Raw genomic sequence first — 26,892 nt, forward strand, 5'->3', positions numbered from 1 at the left:
TCATCGGTGCAGTGAATATGTGATGAGCATAATGAGCGGGGGTCAGAAGCAAGTGACAGCAGCAGAGACAGCAGGGCTGGAGAAGGTGAGTATAGAAATTCATTTTATTTCACAGGCACGTGTGTTTTCTCCAGTGCATGTCACACGAATCACATCTGTGCAGTCCGTGTGACACCTGTGCTGCCGGAGAAAAACGGACATGTCTACTTGTGGAGCACACGGTCCATGGCAAAACACGCACGTGTGCGCAGACCCAGTGATTTTAATGGGTCTACGTGTGCCCGTGTTTCCGGTACGTGTGAAAACGGACCAAACACATACCGGAGACACGGACGCGTGAAGGAAGCCTAAAGTAAAGTACATTTATAGAGGTCATACTATGAAATATGTAGAAAGCAGCAGCAAAAGTGACAGTCATCAGCTGCGCGATTCTGTACCTCATTGTTATTGAGCTCAATGTCACCTCAATTGCTGAAGGTGACAGCCCCCTGTCACCAGTGCTGCCTATGCAGAGCGCAGCATCGAGATCAGTCATCTACTGCTGCGCTCCAGAGACACCAGCAGCAGCTACTGGATGACAAAGCCGCAATCACAGTGCCGCTCACCCCGGGAGACAAAGCGGCTCTGCTCAGTGGGGTCTCCAGCCACAGATCATCAGAAGGTGGGGTCCCCAGAAATTGTCACTGATGGATCCTGCATATGGCGGTGTGCCTGTACCCCAACCCGTCTATGCCTCTACCAAGGGCATCAATGATTAAAACAGAGGGCGTCCCCAGACCTATGTGTATAGGCAAGGACACACATATATACATACACACACACTCCTATGTGTATATACATTATACCCCACAGAGCTGAGGCATGGGGACACCAGGGATCTGTACACACCCCCTGCAGGCACACAGCTGACATGCTGGGAGTTGTAGTCCCACAGGCCGCCCATGGTCTGACCGTTGTCCCTTGCCCGGTATATTAAGGGTGCCGTTAGTCGGAGTGACCCTGACCCAGTGACAGGCCTACCTGGTAAGCCGGGGAGCTGCAGTCTGGCCTGGAGCCGACCGTGGCCACCTTGTCTCCGTGGTAGAGACGCCGGAGAGAGCCCATGGAGCGGCCTCTCAGGAGAGCCCACCGGGGCCACATTGCGTGCAGCATGTACGCGGGTCACACGGGACCGGCACCACCATACAGCCCCGGCCTGCGCTCCCTGACCGGGCCAGTGCTCACAGAGGACGCCACTCCCCCCCACATGACATGCCGCCATGTGACTGGCCGGAGCGCAGCACACACCCACTGCCAGCGCCAACCACACCGGCCTAGCCTCGCCCCCTGCCGCCTCCGTGTTCTCGGTCCAGGGCGCACACAGGACGGCACTGATGTACAGGTGCACGGGCGCCTTTTATATAATACCAGAAGCAACCAATAAGATCTCTCCTTTCATTCCTGACCCAGTATGAGAAAGTGAAAATGTAAGGCTCATTCACACAACCGTTCTGTTTTTGCGGTCCTCAAAAACCGGTCCTGTTTTTCCACGGATGTATCCGTGTGAGGCTAAGTTCACACATCCTGTGTTTTGCATCAGTCACAATCCGTAGCCTTGAGGAATTACGGAATCCTGCAAAATATTTTGCAGGAATCCTGTATTTCCCCATAGACTTCTATTAGTGACGGATTGCGACTGATGACCCTGCGTTGCATCCGCTGCGTCGCGGTCCGTCGTTTTTGACTGACCGCCGAGCAGGGAGCAACGCAGAATGTAACGTTTTTCGGGCCGTCAAAATTAACGCGCCGCGCAGGAATCCGTCGCCATCCGTCAAGCTTGTAATGCATGTCTATGGTGCTGGATTCCGTCGTAATCCGTCTTACAACGGAATCCAGCGCAGGATTCCGTCATGCTCTACTGAGCATGCCCAGCATGCTTGGCACGCCCACTGGGCTGTCCCAAACACAAACGGATCATGACTGATCCGTCAAAAAACGGACGCACAGCGGATGTAACGGACGCAACTGATCCGTTTTTTCACAGGATTCCTGTGAAAGGAATCCTGTGAAAAACACATCAGTTGCATCAGTTGACATCTAAAAAACAACTGATCCGTTGCTGACGGACCTGACGGATTGAAAACAACTGAAGTGTGAACTTAGCCTGAGTCTTGTGACAACTGCACCCATTCCGTATACGGTCCGTGTGACATCTGTGTGACTCCCGTCTTTTTTTGTGGACCGCAAAAATAAAACAGGAGAGTTACATGCAGTGCAGGGTATCTGGTCAAATGCTGGTCCCCATATAAAGTCTATGGGTAACAGAATCTGGCGCAAAGGGGTAGAAGCAAGCGCTACATACTCACCGATCACTGGGAAGGCTCACACTGCTCCCGCAGCCGCTCATTAGGCTCATACATATTCACTCCTCCTCCCCCGTTTGTGATTGGTTACAGTCAGACGCACCCCCACGCTGAGTGACAGCTGTCTCACTGCAACCAATCATAGCCCCCGGTGGGCGAGACTATATTGTACAGTACAATAAATAGATTAATTAAAACAAAACAGCACACAATCCCCCCCCCTCCCCCCAATTTTGATACCAGCCAAGATGAAGTTACACAGCTGAGGGCTGGTATTCTCAGACTGGGGAGGACCACGCTATTGGGATCCCCGCAGCCTAAAAATATCAGCCAGCAGCCGCCCAGAATTGCCGCATCCATTAGATGTTACAGTCCCAGGACTTTACCTGGCTCATCCCGAATGCCCTGGTGCGGTGGCAAACAGGGTAATATATGGGGTTGATACCAGCTGTGTAATGTCACGGCATCTATCAGATAACCAACATCACTAACTCAGTCAGTAATACAAAAAAAAATACATGACAAACAAATTTTTAGTTGAAAAAAAACACTCCCCAACACATTCCCTCCTTCACCGATTTATTGGAAAGAAAAAACAAATCCGATTCCAGCATAATCCAATAAGGGGGTCCCACGACGATCCATACCATAGTCACTGTCCCAGTCAATTAAGAACAGAATGTTCCCCACTGACAGAGAGCAATGCAGTGTCCTGAGCTAACATCAATAGGTCAGCCCAGGTCACTGCAGGGGAAGAGGAGCGCTGACTTCAGGAGGTTAGCGAGGTACATTACCTGCGGTAATGAAGTCCGCTACATTCCTGACATCAGCGCTCGTCACTGACATCCATTGTCCGCCGCGTGCACAAGCGAAGTCTCGTCTGATTCTGTGACATCATCGCTAGTCACAGTCTCGGGCCGCTCACGAGGCATGATGTGAGTACGCTGCGGGCAAAGAAGTCAGTGACAAGCGCTGTCATCAGGAGTGCAGCAGACTTCATCATAGCAGGTAATGAACTTTGATAACCTCTAATGTCGGCACTCGTCATCCCGCAGCTGCTGACCCTGCAGTGCGGGCAGATGCCGACACACTGCAGTGTAAGCAGCTACGAGGCTGGTGTGGGAGCGGGACACTGACTGCACGGGCACCCGACTGATGTCACACAGAAGTGCTTCCGTGTTGCTTCCGGGGATTTTGCGGACCCATTGACTTGTATTGAGTCACGGTCCGTTATTACAGAACAGAATAGGACATGTTCCTGTCAGGTTTCCAGGTTTTCCAGTTCTCTTTTGATTGCCCTTGCCCTCGGTTAACATGGAGGTTACCGTTCTGTTGCCCTACTTCCTGTCCAGCTGCTTAAAAGGCCGCCTCTAAGTCCAGTCCAGTGCCTGAGTATACTGCCTGCTGTGTGCTCCTGCTGTGTTGCTGCTTATTCCTGATTGCCTCTGGATTCCCCTAAAAGACTACCTACCGATTGACTCTGGACTGTACCCGGCTCTTCAAGGCTGTGCCCGGATTCTGTTTACCATCTTCGGTCAGCACTCCGCCTGGTTCTCTATTGGTTCGTAACCATTCTGGACAAACATTTCCCGTATGGACACTCATTGACTTTACCGCTTGCTCCTTATCCCGGCTGCTGCGCACTTAGGCCTTCCGGGGTAGATTGCCAGACAGTCCCTGTATAGGGGTTCGCTCTGGTGGTCTCCCTGGGGGAGTCCGGTGCGTGGTCCCGGGAATTCCCTCCGCGTCGATTCCGGAAAGTATTGCATGTGTTATTGTGTTGCTGTGTTGTTCTGTATCTACCGTGGTTGCATACTATAAAACATCTTGTACCCGGAACTCGTCTCTGATTGTCATTGCCCTACGCTATCGAAATCCTCAGAACATAGAATAAGTATTACAGTTCCATAATAACGGAGCGGACATACGGCATCCGATGTGTTTTTTTTTTTGTAGGATCGGATGCACATGGAAGTGCTACCGTATACCATCCGATCCTACACAAAAGACATTGAAAAGATGGTCCTGTCAGTAGGTCCGTAAAAAAACAGGAACTAAACAGGACAGACGGAATGGTCTTCTGAATGAGCCCTAAATCTGATTGGCTATTATTGATGGAAACTACTGTAGACAGGTCCATAGTAACCAATTAAATTGCCGCTTACATTTCTCACCTGAACCAAAAAAAACTGTGAGGCTGAATCTAATTTGCTGTTATGGAAAACTTTCTCCATTTTTCTCTGCTCAGGTCTTCACACACGGTTTTTTTTATGCGATTCTTTTCTGCCTAAAAAACGTCCCTATACAAAAACCCACACAAAATCATTATTGTACAGTGACTTTTTTAGATGTGTATAGCACTTTTTCTGCGTCATAGAAGCAGAGAATGGTAGAGTTGGAAGAGACCTTCCCGGTCATCTACTCACAGCAGGATTCATTACTGGACATCATCCCACACAGATGTCTGTCCTGTGTCTTTTTGAAGATTTCCATTGGAGGGCAATTCGCTACCTCTTGTAGCCTGTTCCACTCATTGATCATGCTCACTGTGAAAAAGTGTTTTCTAATACAGTGTTTCCCCAAAAATAAGACACTGTCTTATATATATATTTTTTGCCCCAAAAATGCACTAGGGCTTATTGTAGGGGCAGGGCTTATTCCCAGGGAAACACGGTTGGGGGAAACTTTACCCACACCCAAAAAAGCAGATTCCCCCTTCCCAGGAGAATCATACTTACCAGACCCCGGGCATCTGCGTGGCTCCCAAGTACTCCTGTAGTCTTCAGTGGGCGCTTTCAGCAGGTATGCTGCATGCCGTCCTCCCCGGCTTATGGCCGACACCCACATAGACCAGATCCGCACATAGCATCCGGCCGGCAGAGGATTCAGGGACGCAGTGCAGTGGAACGCATAGAGGACCTGCGACAGAATGCATTGATTCATTCCACCACAGATCTTCACACTGCACTGCACTGCGTTCCATGTTCCTCTGCTGGCCAGAAGCAATCGGAATCCCTGGATGTGTGTGTATGTGTATGTGTATGTGTGTGTGTGTGTGTGTGTGTGTGTGTGTTCCACTGCAGGGTCTTCTTTCCCCTCTCTTTTGGAGGTGTCTGCTTTCTATAATGAAGTGTCCTGTAGTATTCTTTAAAGGGAACCTGTCAGGTGCAATATGCACCCAAAACCACGAGCAGTTCTGAGTGCATATTGCTAATCCCTGCCTAACCGTCCCTGTATACACTAGCATAGATAAAGAGATCTTTAGAAAACATATTTCTAAAGATTTTATTTTATGCTAATGAGCGCGGGGACTAGTCCCAAGGGCGTTATATCCCCCAACTAGCCGCCCTCTTAGCATGTTAGCACGCCCACAGGGGCATACTAACATGCTTTTCAATTTAGCATCACCAGCAGTGATGCGCGTATCTGTGTTCGCGCTTCTGAATGCCATTCACTTCCGGTCATGCACAGTAGAAAGCCGGGTGTACGCGTCCCAGCTTCAGACAGGTCTACTGCACATGCTTGGCACCACTGATGATGCTGCATTGAATAGCATGTTAGTATGTCCCTGTGAGCGTACTAACATGCTAAGAGGGCGGCTATTTGGGGGATATAACACCCTTAGGACTAGCATATGATAAAAGAGCTTTAGAAATACTTTTTCTAAAGATCCCTTTATCTATGCTAGTGTATACAGGGACAGTTAAGCAGGGATTAGCAATATGCACCCAAAACTGCTTGTGGGTCTGGGTGCATATTGCACCTGACAGGTTCCCTTTAACTTTTTTAGCTGCATGTACACTTCATTATTGAACCACGACTAGGGCTTATTTTCTGGGCAGGGCTTATATTTAAGCTTTACGCCGAAAATTTCTGCTAGGGCTTATTTTCGGCAAAACACAGCATCTAATCTGTGTCTCCTTCCAGTGAGTTTTATCCCAATGCTTCTAGTCTTTCCTTGTGCAAATGAGAATAGTGCTGATCCTTCTACAGTGTGACAGCCCTTGAGATATTTGTATATAGCTATTAAGTCTCTTGTCATTCTTCTTTTTGCAAGCTAAACATTCCCAGATCCTGTAACCATTCCTAATAGGGCATGGTTTGTAGACCGTTCACCATTCTGGTTGCTCTTCTCTGAACTTGCTCCAGTTTCTTTATGTCTTTTTTTAAAATATAGTGCCCAGAACTGGACACAGTATTCTAGATGACGTCTGACTAAGGAAGACTAATGCAATCATTACTTCACGTGATCTAGATTAGGCTTCTGTTAATATATACCAGAACACTGTTTGCCTTTTTTGCTGCTGCATCACTCTGTTGACTCATGTTCGGTCTGTGATCTATTAGTATACCCAAGTCTTTTTCACACGTGCGGTTGCTTAGCCCTAATCCTCCCATTCTGTATATGCTTTTTTTTCATTTTTCTTGCCCAGATGTAGGAGTTTGCATATCTACCTGTTAAAAACCATTGCTACTGCCCGCTATTCCAGTTTGTTTAGATCTTTTTGAATCCTCTCTCTTTTTTATAGTATTAGCTATCCCTCCTAGCAAGGTGTCAGCAGCAAATTTAATCAGTTTACCCTCAATTCCTTCATCTAAATCATTGATAAAGATGTTCTACAACACAGGGCCCAGGACAGAGCACTGTGAAACCTCACTTGAGATATTCTTCCAACTGGATGTGCAGCCGTTTATAACCAGTTTTTGGGTTCAATCACCATGCCAGTTCTGAATCTACCTAACAGTTGCCTTGACCAATCCATACTTGATAATTTTTTCCAAAAAGGATGGTATGAGATACTTTGTCAACTGCTTTGCTGAAGTCAAAATATACTGCATTTCCCTGATCCACCCAGTCAGTGATTCTCTGTCATAGAAGGAAATTAAGTTAGTCTGACATGACTTATTTGTTATAAACCCATGCTGGCTCTGGTTAATCACTTCATTCTCATCCATGTAATTGCATACATGTTGTTTAATGTGTTGAAAGATCTTTCCTGGTATAGAAGTCAGGCTCACAGGCCTATTGTTTCCAGAGTCAATCTTCTCCTTTTTGAAGATGGGGACATCATTTTCTCTTCTCCAGTCTTCTGGGACTTCTCCTATTCTCCAAGAATTGTCAAAGATTATGGAGAGTGGCTCAGAAATTTCCTCTCTTATTCAGTACCCTACGGTGTAATTCATCTGGACCTGGAGACTTGAATTAATTTATGTTAGCTAAGTATTCCCTCACTATCTGTTTATAGAGAGTGTGGATTCTTCTCTTCTTTCAATAGTACAGTGAAGATCAGATGATGTTACATTTACTTTGAGAGAAAATAGATGCAAAATAGGAATTTAAAAGTTTAGTCTTCTCTACATTTTTTACCAATTCATCATTTTCTTCCTGTAAAAATCCTGTAGCATCGTTTACTTTTGACATACCCCCAAAATCCTTTTATATTGCTTTTAACCTCTTTTGCAAGCCTTAATTCATTATTGCTTTTAGCTAATCTGATGTGTGCCCTGCAGGTTCTGCAGACTGCATGATATTCTTCTTTAGATATGCCCCCCTTTCAATTTGATAAACATTTCTTTGTTCCTTTTTAGGCCTCTTTCCCACGTCCGTGCCTCCGGTACGTGTATGGTCAGTTTTCTCACGTACCGGAGACACGGGCACACGTGCGTTCACGTGTGTATTCTGCCATGGACAGTGTGTACGTGTGGAGCATACGTGTGCCCGTGTGCTCCACACGTAGACATATCCACGTTTTCTCCGGCATCACGGGAGTCACACGTAACACAAACGGACCACACGGATGTGTTCCATGTGACACGCACCGGAGAAAACACATGTATCTGCGAGAAAAAAAAACAAACCTTTACTCACCATCTCCTGCACTCCTGTCTCTGCTGTCACTTGCTGCTGACCGCCGCTCAGTATGCTAATTGAATATTCACTTCACTGCGGCCAGAAGCAGAAGTAGCAGCGGGGAGTCGGCAGGACGGGAGACCGAAGAGCAGCACCACGGACCGGTGAGTAGAAAATTCCCGTTCTCCGTGTGTTATCACGGATAACACACAGAGAACACACGTGTGCGACACACACAGCACACCGAGGGCAATATGCACCTTTGACACGTCCGTGAAAAACGTGCGTGATTTTCAAGGACGTGTAAAAGAGGCCTTAGCAAGTGTTTAAATTCTGTGTTCGTTCATCCATCCTCATCTCTTTAATTGCTTTCTATTCTTCCCTCTTAGGCCTGCAACACACTTCCGTGCCTCCAGTACGTGTTTGGGACGTTTTTACACGTACCGGCGGCACGAGCACACGTGCACCCTATGGTAACAGGCACACACACAAAGCCATGCGGACCGTGTGTCCGTGTGGAGCATGTGTGCGCACGTGTGATCCACACATAGACTTGTCAGTTTTTCTCCGGTGTCACACGGAACGCAAACGGACCACACGGATGTGTTCCGTGTGACACGCACCGGAGAAAACAGACGTGTCTGAGAAAAAAATTAAAAAAACTTTACTCACCTTCTCCAGCCCTCCTGTCTCTGCCGCTGCTGTCACTTGCTTCCGACCGCCGCTCATTATGCTCATTGTTTATTCACTTCACTGCGGGCCGGAAGCAGCAGGGAGTCGGCAGGACCGGAGACAGAAGATCAGCACCACGGACAGCGACCCCAGGGACAGGTGAGCAGGAAGTTGCGGTTTTCCGTGTGTTATCACGGATAACACACGGAGAACACACATGTGCCATACACACGGCTCACTGTTGGCAATACGCACCTTTGACACGTTCGTGAAAAACATGCGTGATTTTCACGGACGTGTGACAGAGGCCTTAGGGATTGTTAACGATTGTGCTTTGGGAATCACAATTTTCAAACTTTCCCATCCTTCTTTATTATTATTATTATTGTTTATTTATAGAGCACCATTGATTCCATGGTGCTGTACATGAGGGGGTTACATACAGAATACATATACACGTTACAATGGACAGACTAGCACAGAGGGAAGAGGGCCCTGCCCTTGCGGGCTTACATCCTAAAGGATTTTGGGGAGGAGACAGTAGGTGGGGTGTAGGTGGGGCGGCGGCAGCTCCGCACGGTGGTGGGGCGGCGGCAGCTCCGCACGGTGGTGGGGCGGCGGCAGCTCCGCACGGTGGTGGGGCAGTGAGGTCATTGTAGATTATAGGCATTTCTGAACAGATGAGTTTTCAGGGTCCGTTTGAAGTTTGCAAGTGTAGTAGATAGTCTGACGTGTTGAGGCAGTGAGTTCCAGGAGACTGGGGATGCTCGGGAGAAGTCTTGGAGTCGGTTGCATGAGGAGCGAATGAGAGAGGAGGAGAGAAGGAGATCTTGGGAGGACCGGAGGTTACGTTTTGGAGTGTAGCGAGAGATTAGTTCAGAGATATATGGAGGAGACAGATTATGGATAGCTTTGTAGGTCAGGGTTAGTAGTTTGAATTGGATACGATAGAAGATTGGGAGCCAGTGAAGGGACATGCAGTGAGGAGAAGCGGGGTGGTATTGAGGAGAGAGGTGGATCAGTCGGGCAGCAGAGTTAAGGATGGACTGGAGAGGGGCGAGTGTGTTAGCAGGGAGACCACAGAGGAGGATGTTGCAGTAGTCGATGCGGGAGATTGAGGGCATGCACTAGCATTTTTGTAGATTGGGGATTGAGGAAAGGGCGGATTCTGGAGATATTTTTGAGTTGAAAATGGCAGGAGGTGGTGAGGGATTGGATGTGCGGTATGAAGGACAGGGCAGAGTCAAAGGTCACTCCGAGGCACCGAACTTTGGGTGCTGGGGAGAGCGTGATGTTATTAATTGTAATGGATAGATCAGGTGGAGAGTGCAGGGGAGATGGAGGAAAGATGATCAGTTCAGTTTTGGCCACATTGAGCTTTAGGAAGCGAGAGGAGAAGAAGGAAGATATAGCAGATAGGCACTCTGGGATTCTGGACAGCAGAGATGTGACATCTGGACCAGAGAGGTAGATCTGAGTGTCATCGGCATATAGGTGGTACTGAAAGCCATGGGACTTTATACATTTGGCCTGGGACAACTCATAGATAGAAAAAAGTAAGGGTCCCAGGACAGAGCCTTGAGGGACACCAACAGAGAGAGAACGGGATGAAGAGGTTGTGTGGGAATGGGAGACACTAAACGTGCGGTTGGAGAGGTATGAAGAGATCCAAGAGAGGGCGAGGTTTCTGACACCAAGGGAAGAGAGGATCTGTAGTAGCAGGGAGTGGTCAACAGTGTCAAAGGCTGAGGATAGGTCTAGAAGTAGGAGTACAGAGAAGTAGTTGTTAGCTTTGGCGGTAAGTAAGTCATTTGTGATTTTAGTCAGGGCAGTTTCAGTGGAGTGATGTGGACGGAAGCCGGACTGTAGGTTGTCAAAGAGAGAGTTAGAGGAGAGGTGGGAGGAAAGTTCAGCATGGACGTGCTGTTCCAGGAGTTTTGAGGCAAGTGGGGGTAGCGATATGGGTCGATAGCTGGTAGTAGAGGTTGGGTCGAGGGAAGGTTTCTTTAGGATAGGTGTGACTGTTGCATGCTTAAAGGCAGAAGGAAAGGTACCAGTTGTTAGAGATAGGTTGAAGAGATGGGATAAGGCTGGAATAAGGATAGTGGTGAGGTTGGGGAGGAGGTGGGATGGGATGGGGTCAAGTGCGCATGTAGTGAGGTGCGCTTTTGAGAGAAGATGTGCAAGCTCTCCTTCGGTGATGGTGGGGAGGAAGTTTATGGGGGAGGAGCAGTGGTCTGTTATATGAAGGGGTTGTGGTGGTTCAGCAGAAAAGACTTGTCTGGTTTGGTCGATCTTTTCTTTGAAATATGTGGCAAATTCTTCTGCGGAGATGAGGGAGGTTGGAGGGGGCAGCGGTGGGCGAAGGAGGGAGGTAAAAGTATTAAATAGCTGTTTGGGGTTGTGTGTTAAAGAGGATATGAGGTTTTTGAAGTAATTCTGTTTAGCCGAGGTAAGGGCCAAGCGAAATGTGTGAATTGCATTTTTGAATGTGGTGAAGTCTTCCTGGGAGTGCGTTTTCTTCCAGCGCCGCTCTGCGGCTCTAGACACTTGCCGTAGTTTTTTAGTGAGGCTGTTGTGCCAGGGTTGTCTATTGATTCGTCTTGCTCTGCCGTTCACAAGAGGGGCGACTGAATCAATAGCTGATGTGAGAGTGGCGTTGTAGAAAATGGTGGCACTGTTTGTGTCGTGGAGTGAAGATATGCAGGACAGCGGTAGGATAGAGTCAGAAAGGGTGTGTATGTTGATGTGTGCAAGGTTTCTGCGGGGGTGTGATACGTGCTGGACAGGGGGGGCAGGTGAGGAGGACAGGGCTGAAAAGGTCAGCAGATGGTGGTCAGATAAGGGGAGAGGGGAGGTAGTGAGGTTAGATAGAGAGCAGAGACGGGTGAAGATAAGGTCTAGTGTGTGGCCATCTTTGTGGGTGGCAGAGGCGGACAACTGAGTTAGACCAAAAGATGAAGCGAGGGAGAGGAGTTTGGAGACCGCTGACTGGCGGGTGTCAGTGGGGATGTTGAAGTCACCCATGATGATAGTGGGGATGTCAGCAGAGAGAAAGTGTAGAAGCCAGGCAGAGAACTGGTCGATAAAGGCAGTGGTTGGGCCCGGGGGTCTGTATATGACGGCCACTTGGAGGTTGGAGGGAGAATAGATGCGGACAGAGTGCACTTCAAAGGAAGGCAGGACAAGGGAGGGTAGAGGTGGCATTGGGGTGAAGCTGCAGTTGTTAGAAAGGAGGAGGCCCACTCCTCCACCCTGTCTATTGCCAGGGCGAGGAGTGTGGGTGAAGTGGAGGCCGCCATAGCACAGCGCAGCGGGGGAGGCAGTGTTGGATGGTGTCAGCCATGTTTCGGTGAGGGCCAGAAAGGATAGATTGCTTGAGGTAAAGAGGTCGTGAATGAAGTGCAGTTTATTACAGACGGAACGGGCATTCCAGAGCCCTCCAGAGAGAGGGGGCTGCGGAGTGGCAGAGAGGGGAATGGATTTTATGTTGGAGAGGTTGCGGTAGTTACTACTAGATGGGGAGCGATAGGGGGGTGATAAAGAGGAGTGTCCCATCTGTGGGGGTCCAGGATTGGGAGATATGTCGCCAGCAGTGAGGAGAAGTAGAGAAAGGGAGAGCAGGTGGGAGAAGGAGAGTGGACGGCCTGGTCTGCGCGATACTAGAAGCGATCTGAGGTTTAGGAGCAGGTCAGCAGATGAGGACAGGTGGGGAGGTAAGAGGGAAGGGGAGATGAATATTTGTTTGGAGAGTGCTGGGGTTTGGGGATATGGACATCTAGCCATTGCATCTCTCCTATCCTCTTTCGGAGTCCCTTAAAATCTGCCTTTCTGAAATACAATCATGAAGTATGTGTCTTCACAGGCCTTCCTCCCTGTTTATAAAAATTAGATCCAAGGTATCAGATCCCCTTGTATTATCAATTCAGTCAGCGCAGACTGGAGAGAAACGTCTCAACAATTGACATGGTAATTCTTTTTCCACACAGAAAAACAACAAGTAATGCACGCACGCGTTTGGTGCGTTTTTCTGCCAGAAGGTGCAGATTTGATGCAGAAAATTTCTGCACCAAATCTGCCCCATACTCACATAGCCTAAATATTTTGCCCCTTCAAGGGTACACTAAGTGCATTTACTTGGCTTGAACAGTCATTAAAATACAAAAGATTGACAAGTATATCCAATAGGTGTGAACAGGTGTATGAATATAGGAATTTTGGTACGGCATTACTGCTATTGGAACAAAGTTTAAAAATGAAATACTTAGCTTATAAATAGGACAATTTATGTGAGACTGACAGCCAACAAAAAGGCATATCTGTCAATTTGATTGAATTTTCCACACGCACCTGTTCACACTAATTTTATGTGCTAGTCAGTGTTTTATATTTGTATTCCATTCCTTTCTGACGACTCTGCTCTTCAGCCAGGGCATTTTCATTTAAGGTGGATCCTACCTGTCCATTACATGTAGATTTTTTTTTAACCCACATAGAGGCATATTAGGATAGGGTCCCAACAAAGATACGCCTTGCCGTTGCCTGTCGGGCTCACATGAATTGGCCAATTTATGGTAAAAAAAAAAATTCCTGTTCATTTCTATTGTAAAACCACTTTGCTAATTGTACATTCTCGCTTTTGAACATATTTTTCCAGCTTCAGGTTTTGAGAAATCCCTGGAGCAAGAAAGGAAAGTGCAAGTAACTCCTGACTGGACGGTGCTTAGTTTGAAGCAGATTCAATCATAAGGCTGAAAAAGACAATTGTTTAAAAAGCTCTTCCAAAGCTACTTCAGGAAATGAAAAACTCCACCAAAATCAATCTAAAGAAGGAGTTTACTGAAGTGGTTTCTGCTCAAAAACACTGTCAGATTTGTCTGCTTTAAAGGGAACCAAACATCAGGATTTTCATGTATAAGGTGCAGCCTAAAGTTTGAAAAATCAAGCACTTTTTGATTGATGAGTGCACCACTCTTCTAATGTCGGGCGGGTTATGCACGTGTATGCCTGCCCCCCCCGCCTGTTCCTCCCTCTCTCTGGTTGTATTCACATTTCTCTCTTCAGAAACATGGCGCCTGAGTTAGCACCTGCGCATAGCGCTTATCTCCGGCGCCATGTTTCTGAAGCCCGCAGTAGCTAGTATTACCTGCAGCTACGATATCGTGCCGCCGCAGGACACCATGACCGGGTCTCGCAGCACTGCCGTTACGGGGTCATGTGAGTCCATTGTGAACATACCTCACCTGACCCCCGATGTCGCTGGCAGGCTGCTGTCGGCTTTTTCCTGTGGCGTCCCGGTGTCCTAGGCGGCTGCTATGCTGGCACGGTGTCCTGGGGCGGCATGATATCGTAGCTGCAGGTAATACTAGCTACTGTGGGATTCAGAAACATGGTGCCGGAGATAAGCGCTATGCGCAGGTGCCAACTCCGGCGCCATGTTTCTGAAGAGAGAAATGTGAATACAACCAGAGAGAGGGAGGAAAAGGCGGCGGGGATACACGTGCATAACCCGCCCGGACATTAGGAGAGAGGTGCACACGTCAATCAAAATGTTCTTGATTTTTCAAACTTTATAAAGTTGAATTTCACAGCCTAAACACCCGAGTTGCCCCCTGATGGTATGTACACACTGTGCCTCATAGTGCCAGTACTGCACTGGCTGCACCTTATACATGAAAATCCTGATGTTTGGTTCCCTTTAAAGAGGTTGTCCAAAGGCAATAGGAAGTTTTATCTAAATCCCCATCTATTTGATGTTATAATCCAAGCTATTTCCTAATATACTTGTATTAAAAATTGAGTTCCGTTCCCTAACTACACTAAATACTATTCTATTGTTTTCCTGCATCCTGTCTGATGACGAAACGTTTGAGTATCCCAGTGCATGCTGGTATACTCAAACAAAGTGTCATCAGGGAGGCAGAGTCTGTGGCAGTGATCGCAGCTTATTTCCCCCGCTGAAACGAAGAGTCATCATGACCCTCTTTTCAGGAGCTGGTCTGTCCCTGCCTGCTTTGTCTCTGTTGTGTCTGTTCTTCCCTACACTAAGCGACTCAGTTGTAATAATCATCCGGTAACAGAGCGGTGTCTATACCCGATATTCAGACCAGTGGCATTAACAGGGGAGGCACCCTCTGGCAGACTGACAACTGTAAACACTGCGTTTGACCAAAAAAAAGCATACGAAATGCATGCGTTTTGAATGCATTTTTAACAGTGCGGTCCTACGGAGATTCAGCTCTGCTACATCCCTGTTCTGTCACAGGACCATCATGACTGCCCGCTGACAGCAGACAGAGCCGCGCAATGAGAATGAACTCTGGTGAACCTCTGACGTAAGTGCCGCGACACAGGTAGTAGTGCGGGGCCCACAGCTGTGAAGTCAGAGGTTCACCCGAGTTCATTGTCATCGCGTGGCTCTATCTCTGTGTTGCGGCCTGATTTGCGGTCACAGGTGAAGGACTCACCTGTGACCGCAAATCACCTGAGTGAGGGCACTGCTGATCACGCTGCTCACTTCAGTCACTCGGGTGATTTGCTGTCACAGGTGGAGGATTCCAGCTGTGGCCGCGGGTAATCTGAGTGACGTCACCGCTGATAGCGCGACCCAAATCAGTTGCTGCGTGGAGCTCACAGCGAGCAGTCCTGTTCTATGGCGCTCGCTGTGTCAGATGTAGCAGTGCTGGAAGCATCGTGGGACCTCGTGTGGATTACATCGGTCCTGAAGGGTTGTGTTGGGATTAATAAATTGGTGAAAGAGGGTGTTTAGTCTTATTTCAAATAAAGGATTTTTCGGTGTTCGTGTCTATTCACTTTCACTTACAGTTTAGGGAGGAAGGGGGGGTTTCATTGACGCCTGCCATCACTAAGCTAGGACGTGGTGGCAGCTATGGGCTGTCATTAACTTTTTATTACCCCGGTTGCCACTGCACCAGGGCATTCGGAATGAGCTAGGTAATGTCCCGGGACTGTTGCATCTAATGAATGCTGCAATTTCGGGTGGCTACTGACTGATCTTTTTAGGCTGGGGGATCCCAATAACGTGGGTATCCCCAGTCTGAGAATACCAGCCCTCAGCTGTGTAGCTTTATCTTGACTGGGTATCAAAATTGGGGGAACCGCACAACGTTTTTTTTTTATTTATTGTACTGCACAATATAGACCCACCCACCGGCGGTTGTGATTGGTTGCAGTAAGACAGCTGTCACTCAGCGTGGGGGCGCGTCTGACTGCAACCAATCATAGGTGCCGGTGGGCGGGGGAAGCAGAGAGAGGAGAAAGAGAGGGAGAGAGAGAGAGACAAAGAGAGAGAAAGAGAGAGAGACCAAGAGACCTGCGTTTTTGTTGACAAGAATGGATCCAAAATGCCATCAAAATGCAGTGCAAACGCACAGCTAAACATTTTGGTTGCATTTTGACCCACCTCATTTATTTCAATGGGTGGAAAATGTTCACAAAACGCAATGAAGAAGTGACATGCTGCTTTTCTTTTAGGCAACGATTTTGACAAATATTTGTCAAACAAAATGCTGCCTTAAAAAAAGCAACGTGCGGATGGAAGTTCTGACTTCTCATAGACTTTGCTGGGGAAGCAAAACGCATGGATTTTGTCATTGACACGGTGCAGTTTAAAATGCAACCAAAACGCAAGAAAAAATGCAACGTACACACATAGCCTTACTAGCTGATTATTTTAACTGAACCAGTAACCGAGTGAGCGCTGTGTACCGTGCAGGGAGGAACAGACAGCAGAGACAGACCAGGGAGGGACAGAGGACAGAGCAGCCCCTGAAATGAGCATCATGATGCTTAGTTTCAGGGAGGGAACAGAAGCTGCGGTCACTAGCACAGACTCTGCCCCCTGATGGACCATTGGCCACGCAGAATCCTACCTGTGACCGGACGAGCGTTTGCAGACCTTCCCTGAAGTGCCAATAATAATAATAAAGTTTATTTTTATAGCGCCAACATATTTTGCAGCGCTTTACAATCCGGTGGGGGCTTGTACAGACAAAAACAAAAAACAGCACATAGCGCAGCAGCTACAGTAGGATGAGGGCCCTGCTCACAAGCTTACAATCTACGGAGAAAAAGGGGGACACAAAAGGTAAAGCGTGTTTGTAGTATCTGGTCCGGCCATCATTATGATCAATTATGTATTTCATATAAAGTTGAATGATCTGGTCATTAGACAGTAACCTTGTAAGTGCACTTATTGGTTGTATGGAGGATGTGAGGACAGAAATAGGAGAGAGGTTATGAATAGCATTTAGAGGGTGGGAACAGAGGAGAGTTAGGTTAGTAAGTTATGATGATAAGCATTTCTGAAGAGATGTGTTTTTTTAATGCACGCTTAAAAACTTGTGGGCTGGATATTAGACCCATCCTTTGGGGTAGTGCATTCCAGAAAACTGGCGAGGCACGAGAAAAGTCTTGGAGACGGAGGTGTGAGGTTCGTATTATGGAGGATGTCAGTCTAAGATCATTTGCGGAATGGAGAGTGTGGGTAGGATGATATGCAGATATGAGGGGTGAGATAAGGTGGTGCAGAACTGTGGAGAGCTTTGTGGGCGAGCCTTTTGATAACCAGTTTCCTTAGTTGTCCTCTAGGGATAGTTTGCATTGTTAACGGGGTTGTCCGGGCTAAAGTGGTAAATTTACAGTTACTCCTCCCAGGACACGCTGGTTTCTGAGCTGGGAATCGCAGTCCTGTGACCGCAATTGTGCGATATGCAAGTTTCCTGCACGAACCAGACTAGACGGCATGGTGTCACCCCAAACAAATGAATTGAACAGGGCCACATCCACCAGTTGAACACACCCACTCCACACAGTTGTATGGAGCGATGCCATGCCCACTAATCTGGTTTTGGCTGGGAACGTGCATAGAGCACACTTGCAGTCATATGTCCACCATTCCTGGCTCAGAAAGCAGCAAATCCTCACAGTGTATGCCCTGGGAGGATTCATAAGACTGCAGTCACAGAGTGACACAGAATGACTGCAGACTTTGCAATTTAGACTGTTAGAGGCACAAGTTGGCTGATTAAATCAGCCATCATGTGCGGGCTCGAAATGCGAGCCTACATAAAAGGCAGGGACACAACCTTTGACATTCCATTATGTCAAAAGTGTGTGAGTAGGTTCACGAGTTGCAACATTTTTGAACTGCCACTGAATGCCACTGGTGTAAGTTTTCATGAATTTGACTGGCAGCTGTAGCGCACAACCCATTCCACCAATATTAGGCCGGTTTCACACTTGCATTGAACGGCATCCGTTGCTATCCGCCGCCTGGAGGAATTACGGTAACAGTTGCAGGAAACCGTTTTAATCCTCAGACTTCTATTAGCTACGGATAGCAACGGATGGCCTTGCGTTGCATCCGTCAGTCGACGCTGAGTTGCATCCACCTGGCTGATGGAACGCTGCATGTAGCATTTTTCTGCGCTCGGCGGAGTGTCAAAAAAATGCAACCTGCAGGATTCCGTCGGTGTCCGTTGTTTTTATAATGGATGCCTATGGTGGCGGATTCCGTTAGAATCCATCATTTCACGGATTCTGTTAATGCAACCGTCTTTACACAACTGCGCATGCCCAGAGTTGTAAAGTCAAGAAAAAAAAAAAAAAACTATAACGAATTGTGTTATATTGTACGATCCGTTGCGCCACTATATGCAACGCATCCGTCACACAACGCAATGCAACGGATGCCGTTCAACGCAAGTGTGAAACTAGCCTTGGTGTAGCTGGCAGAGACTAGAGCGTAAACACCAAATGTTGCAATGTCTCTGCTGAATATTGTCAGTCTCAGTCAACTATGATAATATGGGTGTAGCATGGAAGGATCGTAGCTACGCCTGCCCATTCTAATTCATGAAGTTATGTATTTTAGTGATTAACACTCTAGAAGCGCACTCCTGTCCGAAACTGAAGCACATTCCCGGCGGTGGAGCACGCCAGTTAACAAATGCACTTAATTCATTACCACTGTCCACCTCTTAATGAACTGGTGCATCACAATACAGCGAGCCCCTTCATGGAGACTGGTGTGCACAATGCCAATGTTAATGAACAGTCGTTTGATGTGGGTGACATACGTGAGCAGACAAGCAAGAAAAGAATATGGAGCGCACCACAGTATTCCAATTTCAATATAAACGGGTGCACCCTGGTGCCTGCACATAGACCCAGGGGCACACATATACACATACATACACTTGACACTGTACAAATATACTGTTTCTTGCAGGTATCTGGTATCTTTATACATATATACTGTACAACAATTTGGGAGGATAGGTTTTGCTTTGTGTGCTGTGCTTTATGGGTTTTTTTAATTGTTTTTAATCATGTTTTGCACTTAATAAAAGTATTTTGATACTATTAAATTATAATAGGTGTGCCCCTGGGTCTATGTGCAGTGTTTCTCCTTTTGTCCTCATACGTGAGCAGACGATCACAACTGAAGACCAACTCTCGGCCTCTAATATCTAGCATTTTGGTCAGTATTTATAAAGGCAGAATTAGGAAAGAAATAGCATGATGGAGACATTTTCACCCCCTCCTAGCTCTGACCTACAGATACTGATGAGATTTAAGGTGTATATGAGAGAATGTATCTGGAAGAAATAGAAAAAGAAAATTAAAAGCTTCAGTAGTTTATTTCTTTTTACATATTGTACATTTCATACATAGTTTACAGATTAAAAAAAAAAAAAAGAAAATATATTAAATCTCAAAATTACAGAAATTTGAAATAAAGTATAATATAAGTATAATATGTATTTTCCAACCACATTTCATCGACACAAGATTTGGAAACAAACAAAAAAGGGTCAGTGCCATCACACATGGAGCCAAGAACTGGTCAGAAAGGATACACGCCACACAAGTATGTCAGACTATAGAGCCCGCCATAAAAATATATTATAAGCACATGGCATCCAGCATTGTGACCCCAACCACTGAGAAGGTGACAAGTCTTGGTGATAGGATTATCACAGGCAGATCTCGCATTAACATTCTGTAAAAAAAAAGCAAGCGTGCATAAAATGCAATGATTTTGTCAATTCAAGAAGAGCATAACATAGCTTAACGGTTATTTTCATTTATTGCACAAATCAATAGTACACGTGAAAATAAGAAACCTTGACATATCTTATTATAGAAATTTGCTTATTTCTCTGCTAGAACTGATCAAAATTCACAATTAAAATCTGTCTTCCGTGAATACAGATTTTCTCATTACTGAGATAGGAGATGACAGTTGGGACCTTTAAAGTCCTATGGAAAGCTGTCAATTCAGGAGCACGTGCAGCAGAATGTGTCGCCCTCCAGCTCCTCCATAGAATTTTCAAATCACCAACTGCCATCTCCCATCTCAGTAATAGGAATGTCTGCCTTCACTGAACACAGATTTTACACAGAAATTCAATCTAAAGGAAAGAGGCCAGTTTGTTTGATAAGATACAAGAGAAAGTTGCTCATCTTCACGTATACTATTGATTTATGACATTTAAAAAACAAAAAAACAAACGGGTTTTTGTTTAAATTAACCTAACTTCCCTTCTATCGTCAGGTCATTTTTAGTGAATTTCATAAAATATGTCGAGCTCCAACTCCCCTCGACAAACTAAGGCTATGTTCACACTCTGCATCTTTTCTTAACCACAAAGATGCAGCATTTTTGGCACACAAAAAAAACAAAAAAACCCGCACCAGCGGCAAAAACGAATACAAAGTGCATGATTTTTACCGCATTTTGCCCAAAGCGTCTATTGACTGGAAGGGCTTAAGAATGCTGGCAAAAACGCAAAAAGAATTTACATGCTGCATCTTCAAAAACAGCCAAAATAAGATGCACAGTGTGGACAGCAAAATAGAAATCTCAGACATTGCTGGGGAAAGGAGATGCATGCATGTAGGTGCATCTCTGTGACCCCCAAAAATGCACCTAAAATGCAGTAAAAGTTGCAGTGTGTGTACATACCCTACAGTTGTAGCCACAGATTCATTGTACAGGACCATGTTCTGTCTGTTATATATATATATATATATATATATATATATATATATATATATATATATATATATATATATATATATATATATATATATATATACACACACACACATATACACATATATATACATATACATACACACACACTGCACCTGGACCATTGATACGTCCAATTTAAAAACGGATTTGTTTGTCCGATCCATTAGTCAGAGCATGTCCGATTCAGACTCATTTTGCGGATCAGACTCAGCCATAAAGTCTATGGGGATCCAATATTCATGGGTGAAAAATGGAAGGCATCCCTTTTACTTCAGTTTTCCATCCGGTTTGCATCCCATTTTGTAACTGATACATTGCTAAAAAAAAAAAAAAATCACTGGATAAAAAAAAAAAAAAAAAAATAAAGCTCACACAATGAAAAGAAACCAGATGACATGAGAGAAAAATGGCCCGATTTTGACGGATGTAAAAAATGGAAACTGTATGAATGTCGATTTATATTTATGGGAAATTACTTTAATTTATTAAAAAAAAATAAATAAATAAAAAAAATAGAATGTCAGTGCTGCAGCTAGTCTGAGGTCGGAGATCATGCAAGGATGACTGCCAGGGTCAGGGATGGCAGCAATGCGAATGCTCACACCGCAGGAGTAGCAGCACTGATGGAGCAGAGAGGGATTTAAAAGGCAAATTTTGTTCATTCCAGAAAAACAAAAACCCAACAGATCTTTAAATCTATGTCTGTACAGTGAATTTGGAGTCCAAACATTGATGAATATTACTATTTCACTGCAGATTATGCTGTGGGTTTGGGGGGGTAATATCATATGTGGAACATGAGTGGTATTACTGTAGCACATGAGCGTGTTGCTGATAAAAAAAATATGCAGGTAGCAAATTGCAACTATATTTTTCAAAACTCCATCCACATGTATTGTTCCAAAATATGTGCTGCAAATCATGAACATCTGGCCTTAAAGGGGTTGTCCCATCATCTTCTGCAGGCATTCACCATTTTACAAACGCCAAGCTTGCTGGGAAACTGGCCCTCCGGCTTGAACAACAGTCTGGACCAGCAGCATGGTATAACACTGGCCTGAACTGTGCGCTCTGTGATGCTCCAGAGCCACCATCCGAAGGGAGCAGGAGCTAACAATTCCGGCCAGCAACAGGGCAGCACTTCCAAGTTCTATAGAAAAGATCTTGAAAGCACTGTGCACATGTTCAGCCATCGCTGCTAGATTCAAGTAGTGTCTGGTAACCTAAGCAACAAACTGAAAACAACAAACACAATTGTAAATTCTCTGGAAAACGGTGCACAATTTTAGAAAAAGGAAAATGGGGAAAATTGCTCCTTTTTACAACCACTTTCCAATTATACCCATATTTTCACATTGGAATGACTAAATAAAAAACAATTTCCGCTCTTTATAAAAATAGATTGTGAAAATAATCAGCACAGAACCTTGAATCTAGATTAGATTTAGATTAAAAAAAGCAAAATCATCAAATCCCAGATGATATGATGCACACAACAAAGCAGAGCGGTTTATTTCAAGAGCACTTTGTTACAGGCTGAAGCACCGCAGCGCTCCAAGGCTTTGTCATGAAGCAAATCTTCATGTCACGCATTTGTCATTTTCAGATCATGAACCATGGTAACAAATACAAGGTAATTTCATCTCTGAGGTCTGTTTCCACAAAAACGCTGCTAATTTTAGAGCACTGTTCTATCTAGAGCTTTCCAGACCCAGGAGCTGGTATTATTTTTAGAGTCTTAACAAGGTTTTCCCAAGAGTCTTATGGATACAGAATAATGTGGCAGCACATGTGCCACCAACGCGCTTTTCAATTTCAACCATTAAGCTCTAGTGATTGATGGGGTCCTGGTGATCAATCATCCTGTGGAGAAGTGATAAATGCAATTCTTTGTAAAGCCCTTTAATGGGGACATCTTAAGTTTAGAAGTCTTCCCCTATCCATGGGACAAGATCACAATCGCGGGGAAGGGGGGGATGGTTCAACTACTGGGGTCCCAGCGGTCGGATCTCCAGTGATCCAGTGATCAGGAAGATATAAGATATACCCTATGGAAAGAAGAAATTCTGAACTTGCAGCAGTCCTAGAATATGTGTGTGTGTGTGTGTACGTGTGTGTACGTGTGTGTGTGTGTGTGTGTGTGTGTACGTGTGTGTGTACGTGTGTGTGTACGTGTGTGTGTGGACGTACGTGTGTGTACATGTGTGTGTACGTGTGTGTGTACGTGTGTGTGTGGACGTACGTGTGTGTACATGTGTGTGTACGTGCGTGTGTACGTGCGTGTGTGTACGTGCGTGTGTGTGTGTACGTGCGTGTGCGTGTGTGTGTGTACGTGCGTGTGTGTGTGTGTGTGTACGTGCGTGTGTGTGTGTACCAAACAGCAGTAAATTGTAGATGCATTACATAGAAAATAATTTGTTCATTTCAACCATCCATTTTCTTAAAGGGAGGGTGGGGGGGGGGGATTTCAATGTGAGTTTTTTTTTTTTTTTTTTTCTTTTAAATTAGTTCATTCACAATATAATGAAACAGTCTACAAAATTTCGATATATGTTTTGTATGAATTCCCACTACAGTTTTTCACCAAAAATAAAATAGGGTCTTATATTATTTATGGCTCTAAAAGATGCGCTAGTTCTTAATTTCAGGGCATGTCTTGTTTCTTTGATGAAGGTTGCCCAGTTGTGTTGCACCACTTTATTAACCCCCCCAAACACCCCTCCAGGTCCGACGTAATCCACACAGGTCCCACGGCGATTCAGCTCAGCTACATCCCTGTCCTGTCACAGAGAGCATCATAGAACATGACTGCCCATTGTGAGCTCCACGCAGCAAGTGAAGAGAGCTGCGCAATAAGCGATGATGTCACTCGGGTGATTTGCAGTCACAGTGGGAGTCTAAGTGTCCTGGAGTCCGCGACTGAAGTGAGTCGCAGGTGAAGGACTCACCAGAGTGATATCACCACTGATTGCACGGCTCTCTTCAGTCGCGGCAGCCTAATTTGCGGTCACAAGTGGAGGACTCCAGTTGTGACCAGAAATCACCTGAGTGGCGTCACACGGATCACTTCACTTGCTGCGTGGAGCTGACAGCGAGCAGTCTTGTTCTATGGCGCTCGCTATGAGCGTCAGATGTAGCAGTGCTGGAAGTGTCGTGGGATTATGTCGGACCTGGAGAGGTGTATGGGGGTGGTTAATAAAGTGGTGAAAGAGGGTGGCTTTTTAGTCTTATATCAAATAAAAGGATTTTTTAGGTGTTTGTTTATTTACTTCCACTTACAGATTAGTGATGAGGGGGTGTCTCAAACACCTGCCATGACTACTCTAGGACTTAGTGACAGCTATTAACTCCTTATTACCCAGATTGCCACCGCACCAGGGCAATGTTGAAAACCTGGATAAAATACCAGGAAGCGGCAATCCCGGGCCGGCTTCAGGCTGATATTTTTAGGCTGGGGTCTGGCCTAATAACCATAGGCCTCACCAGTGAGAACACCAGTCCCCAGCAGTGGGGGGCTTTATCTTGGTTGGGTATCAAAATTTGCACACCATTGTTTTTGTTTTATTTTTTAATTTATGATATAGTCCCGCCAAATGCGGCTGTGATTGGTTGCAGTCAGACAGCTGTCACTCAGCGTGGGGGTGGGTCTGACTGCAACCAATCACAGACGCACGCAAGTGAGTGAGGCCTAATGATCAGCTGGCTTGGGAAGAACCAAGAGCTGCCGCGGGAGCAGTGTGACAGTCGCCCCGGTGATCAGTGAGTATGGCGAGGGAGAGAGCGGGTGAGGGAGAGAGCGGGCAAGGGAGAGAGCGGGCGAGGGAGAGAGCGGGCGAGGGAGAGAGCGGGCGAGGGAGAGAGCGGGAGCACAAGAGCGAGCGAGAGCACAAGAGTGCGAGCGAGAGCGAGCGCACAAGAGAGCGAGCGAGAGCACGAGAGCGAGCGAGAGCACAAGAGAGCAAGTGAGAGCACGAGAGAGCGAGCGAGAGCGAGCGAGAGCGCGAGAGCGAACAAGCAAGAGCGCGCGAGAACGAACTAGCAAGAGCACGCGAGAGCGATCGAGAGAGCGCGTGAAAGCAAGAAAAATGAACATGCTGATTTTTTTTTTTAATCACAAAATTTTGTAAAAAACACTGCTGACAAACTGCAACGTGCGCACAGCAAATTTGACTTCTCTGGGAAGGTAAAAGTGAGTTCTGGCAACAAAACTGCACCAAAAAAACGCAAAACTATAACTGCAGTGTGCGCATAGCTTTGTTGTGAGCTTTCAGGAAACACAAATCCCTCTGGTCAGTGCAATACTGCATTCAGCAGAACAGTTATCGGAGCTGTTTTGTACCAAGCCATGACCATGAATCTGTACTTCCATCACACTACAAGGGCAGAGTTCTACCTATTGGAAGATTGCAGATTAATATTCAAATAAATAGAAAGGGAGCTGCAATACATTTTATTCATAATTCACATATCTTTCCCCACTCTCTTTCATTTAGTAATGTACATAAAGAACTGTCAATCAGTGGTATGTGTGGGGATATACAGAGCTCAGCATTCAGAGAATATAAGTGTTATCATTGGAATCAGGGTCTCTGCTCCTACAGCACGGTTTTCAGATGGAGGGTCAGCATACATCCTGTCACTCCAGCGTCCAGGGACCGGCAGACAGCCGAGCGCTGGCCCAGCGTCCAGGGACCGGCAGACAGCCGAGCGCTGGCCCAGCGTCCAGGGACCGGCAGACAGCCGAGCGCTTGCCCAGCGTCCAGGGACCGGCAGACAGCCGAGCGCTGGCCCAGCGTCCAGGGACCGGCAGACAGCCGAGCGCTGGCCCAGCGTCCAGGGACCGGCAGACAGCCGAGCGCTGGCCCAGCGTCCAGGGACCGGCAGACAGCCGAGCGCTGGCCCAGCGTCCAGGGACCGGCAGACAGCCGAGCGCTGGCCCAGCGTCCAGGGACCGGCAGACAGCCGAGCGCTGGCCCAGCGTCCAGGGACCGGCAGACAGCCGAGCGCTGGCCCAGCGTCCAGGGACCGGCAGACAGCCGAGCGCTGGCCCAGCGTCCAGGGACCGCCAGACAGCCCAGCGCTGGCCCAGCGTCCAGGGACCGGCAGACAGCCGAGCGCTGGCCCAGCGTCCAGGGACCGGCAGACAGCAGAGCGCTGGCCCAGCGTCCAGGGACCGGCAGACAGCAGAGCGCTGGCCCAGCGTCCAGGGACCGGCAGACAGCAGAGCGCTGGCCCAGCGTCCAGGGACCGGCAGACAGCCGAGCGCTGAGGAGGACGGTTGGATGCACTGTACTCCTGTGACTGATGGGGATCTTAGGCTTGGAGCCCCCAGTGATTGGGAACACAATTGTGTTCTCTTGATGAACCTACATGTCTGCAACAAAGAAATGCTAATTGGATCCTGATAAGTCTGTTAGAAGGAGTCAGCCTGAAGAAGGGCCCATACAATACATCTGTAAGGTGCTAAAGAAAACCCTTAGTTCCAAAACATTAACATGAACCATCAGGTATATCTACCCCAGGTACCTGACGTTCCTATCCTGTAATGCATTGCACAGCAACATGTAGCGGCCTACAGCTCAAAATGAGCCAATAAATTAACATTAAATAAATAAATAGAAGTATTTGATAAGGTGTGACTGTACACAATGGGAATACATATATACATAACAAAGGTGGTGCAGAATGAAGAATAGACATACATAGGACATCCAGCTCAAATACTGAACGACAGTCAATGAATGTAGCGAATAGTTGTCAGATGGCATCAATCATCAACCTCCATGAAAATATCTCCAAAGAAATATTCAGACACTGGAGCGGCTTCCTCTTCAGAAGCCAGCTCATGAGATTTGGACGGACTTTGTTCTTCAATGTCTTGATTGTCAGGAATCTGGAGCAAGAACAAAAGACATCAGCGTGAGTCTGGAGAACAACGCAAAATGTGTAATGGACAAAATGAT

The 26,892-nt window shown here is 46.6% G+C and overlaps 2 protein-coding genes across 5 annotated transcripts in view; both read right to left on the reverse strand.

The window, feature by feature from the left end:
* MCCC2 (methylcrotonyl-CoA carboxylase subunit 2) overlaps window positions 1-1,246 on the reverse strand; it is a 115,232-nt gene extending 113,986 nt beyond the window's left edge. The window contains exon 1 of the mRNA XM_075326965.1: window positions 1,021-1,246. Within this exon, the coding sequence (XP_075183080.1) occupies window positions 1,021-1,152 (132 nt within the window). The 5' untranslated portion in view covers window positions 1,153-1,246. The remainder of the gene's footprint in view (window positions 1-1,020) is intronic.
* Window positions 1,247-19,510: 18,264 nt separating this feature from the next.
* The window catches only part of BDP1 (BDP1 general transcription factor IIIB subunit), a 260,324-nt gene continuing 252,942 nt past the window's right edge, over window positions 19,511-26,892 (reverse strand). For 2 of the 4 annotated variants that reach the window (XM_075325283.1, XM_075325269.1), the window contains exon 44: window positions 20,996-26,822. In XM_075325283.1, coding sequence (XP_075181398.1) covers window positions 26,697-26,822 — 126 coding nt within the window. In that variant the 3' untranslated portion in view covers window positions 20,996-26,696. Of the gene's footprint in view, window positions 19,892-20,995; window positions 26,823-26,892 lie in introns of those variants that run through there. The other 2 variants (XR_012727216.1, XR_012727217.1) reach the window with 2 other exon arrangements.

The sequence above is a fragment of the Anomaloglossus baeobatrachus genome, chromosome 1, assembly GCF_048569485.1.
Source record: "Anomaloglossus baeobatrachus isolate aAnoBae1 chromosome 1, aAnoBae1.hap1, whole genome shotgun sequence".
In the NCBI taxonomy this organism is placed as follows: Eukaryota; Metazoa; Chordata; class Amphibia; order Anura; family Aromobatidae; genus Anomaloglossus; species Anomaloglossus baeobatrachus.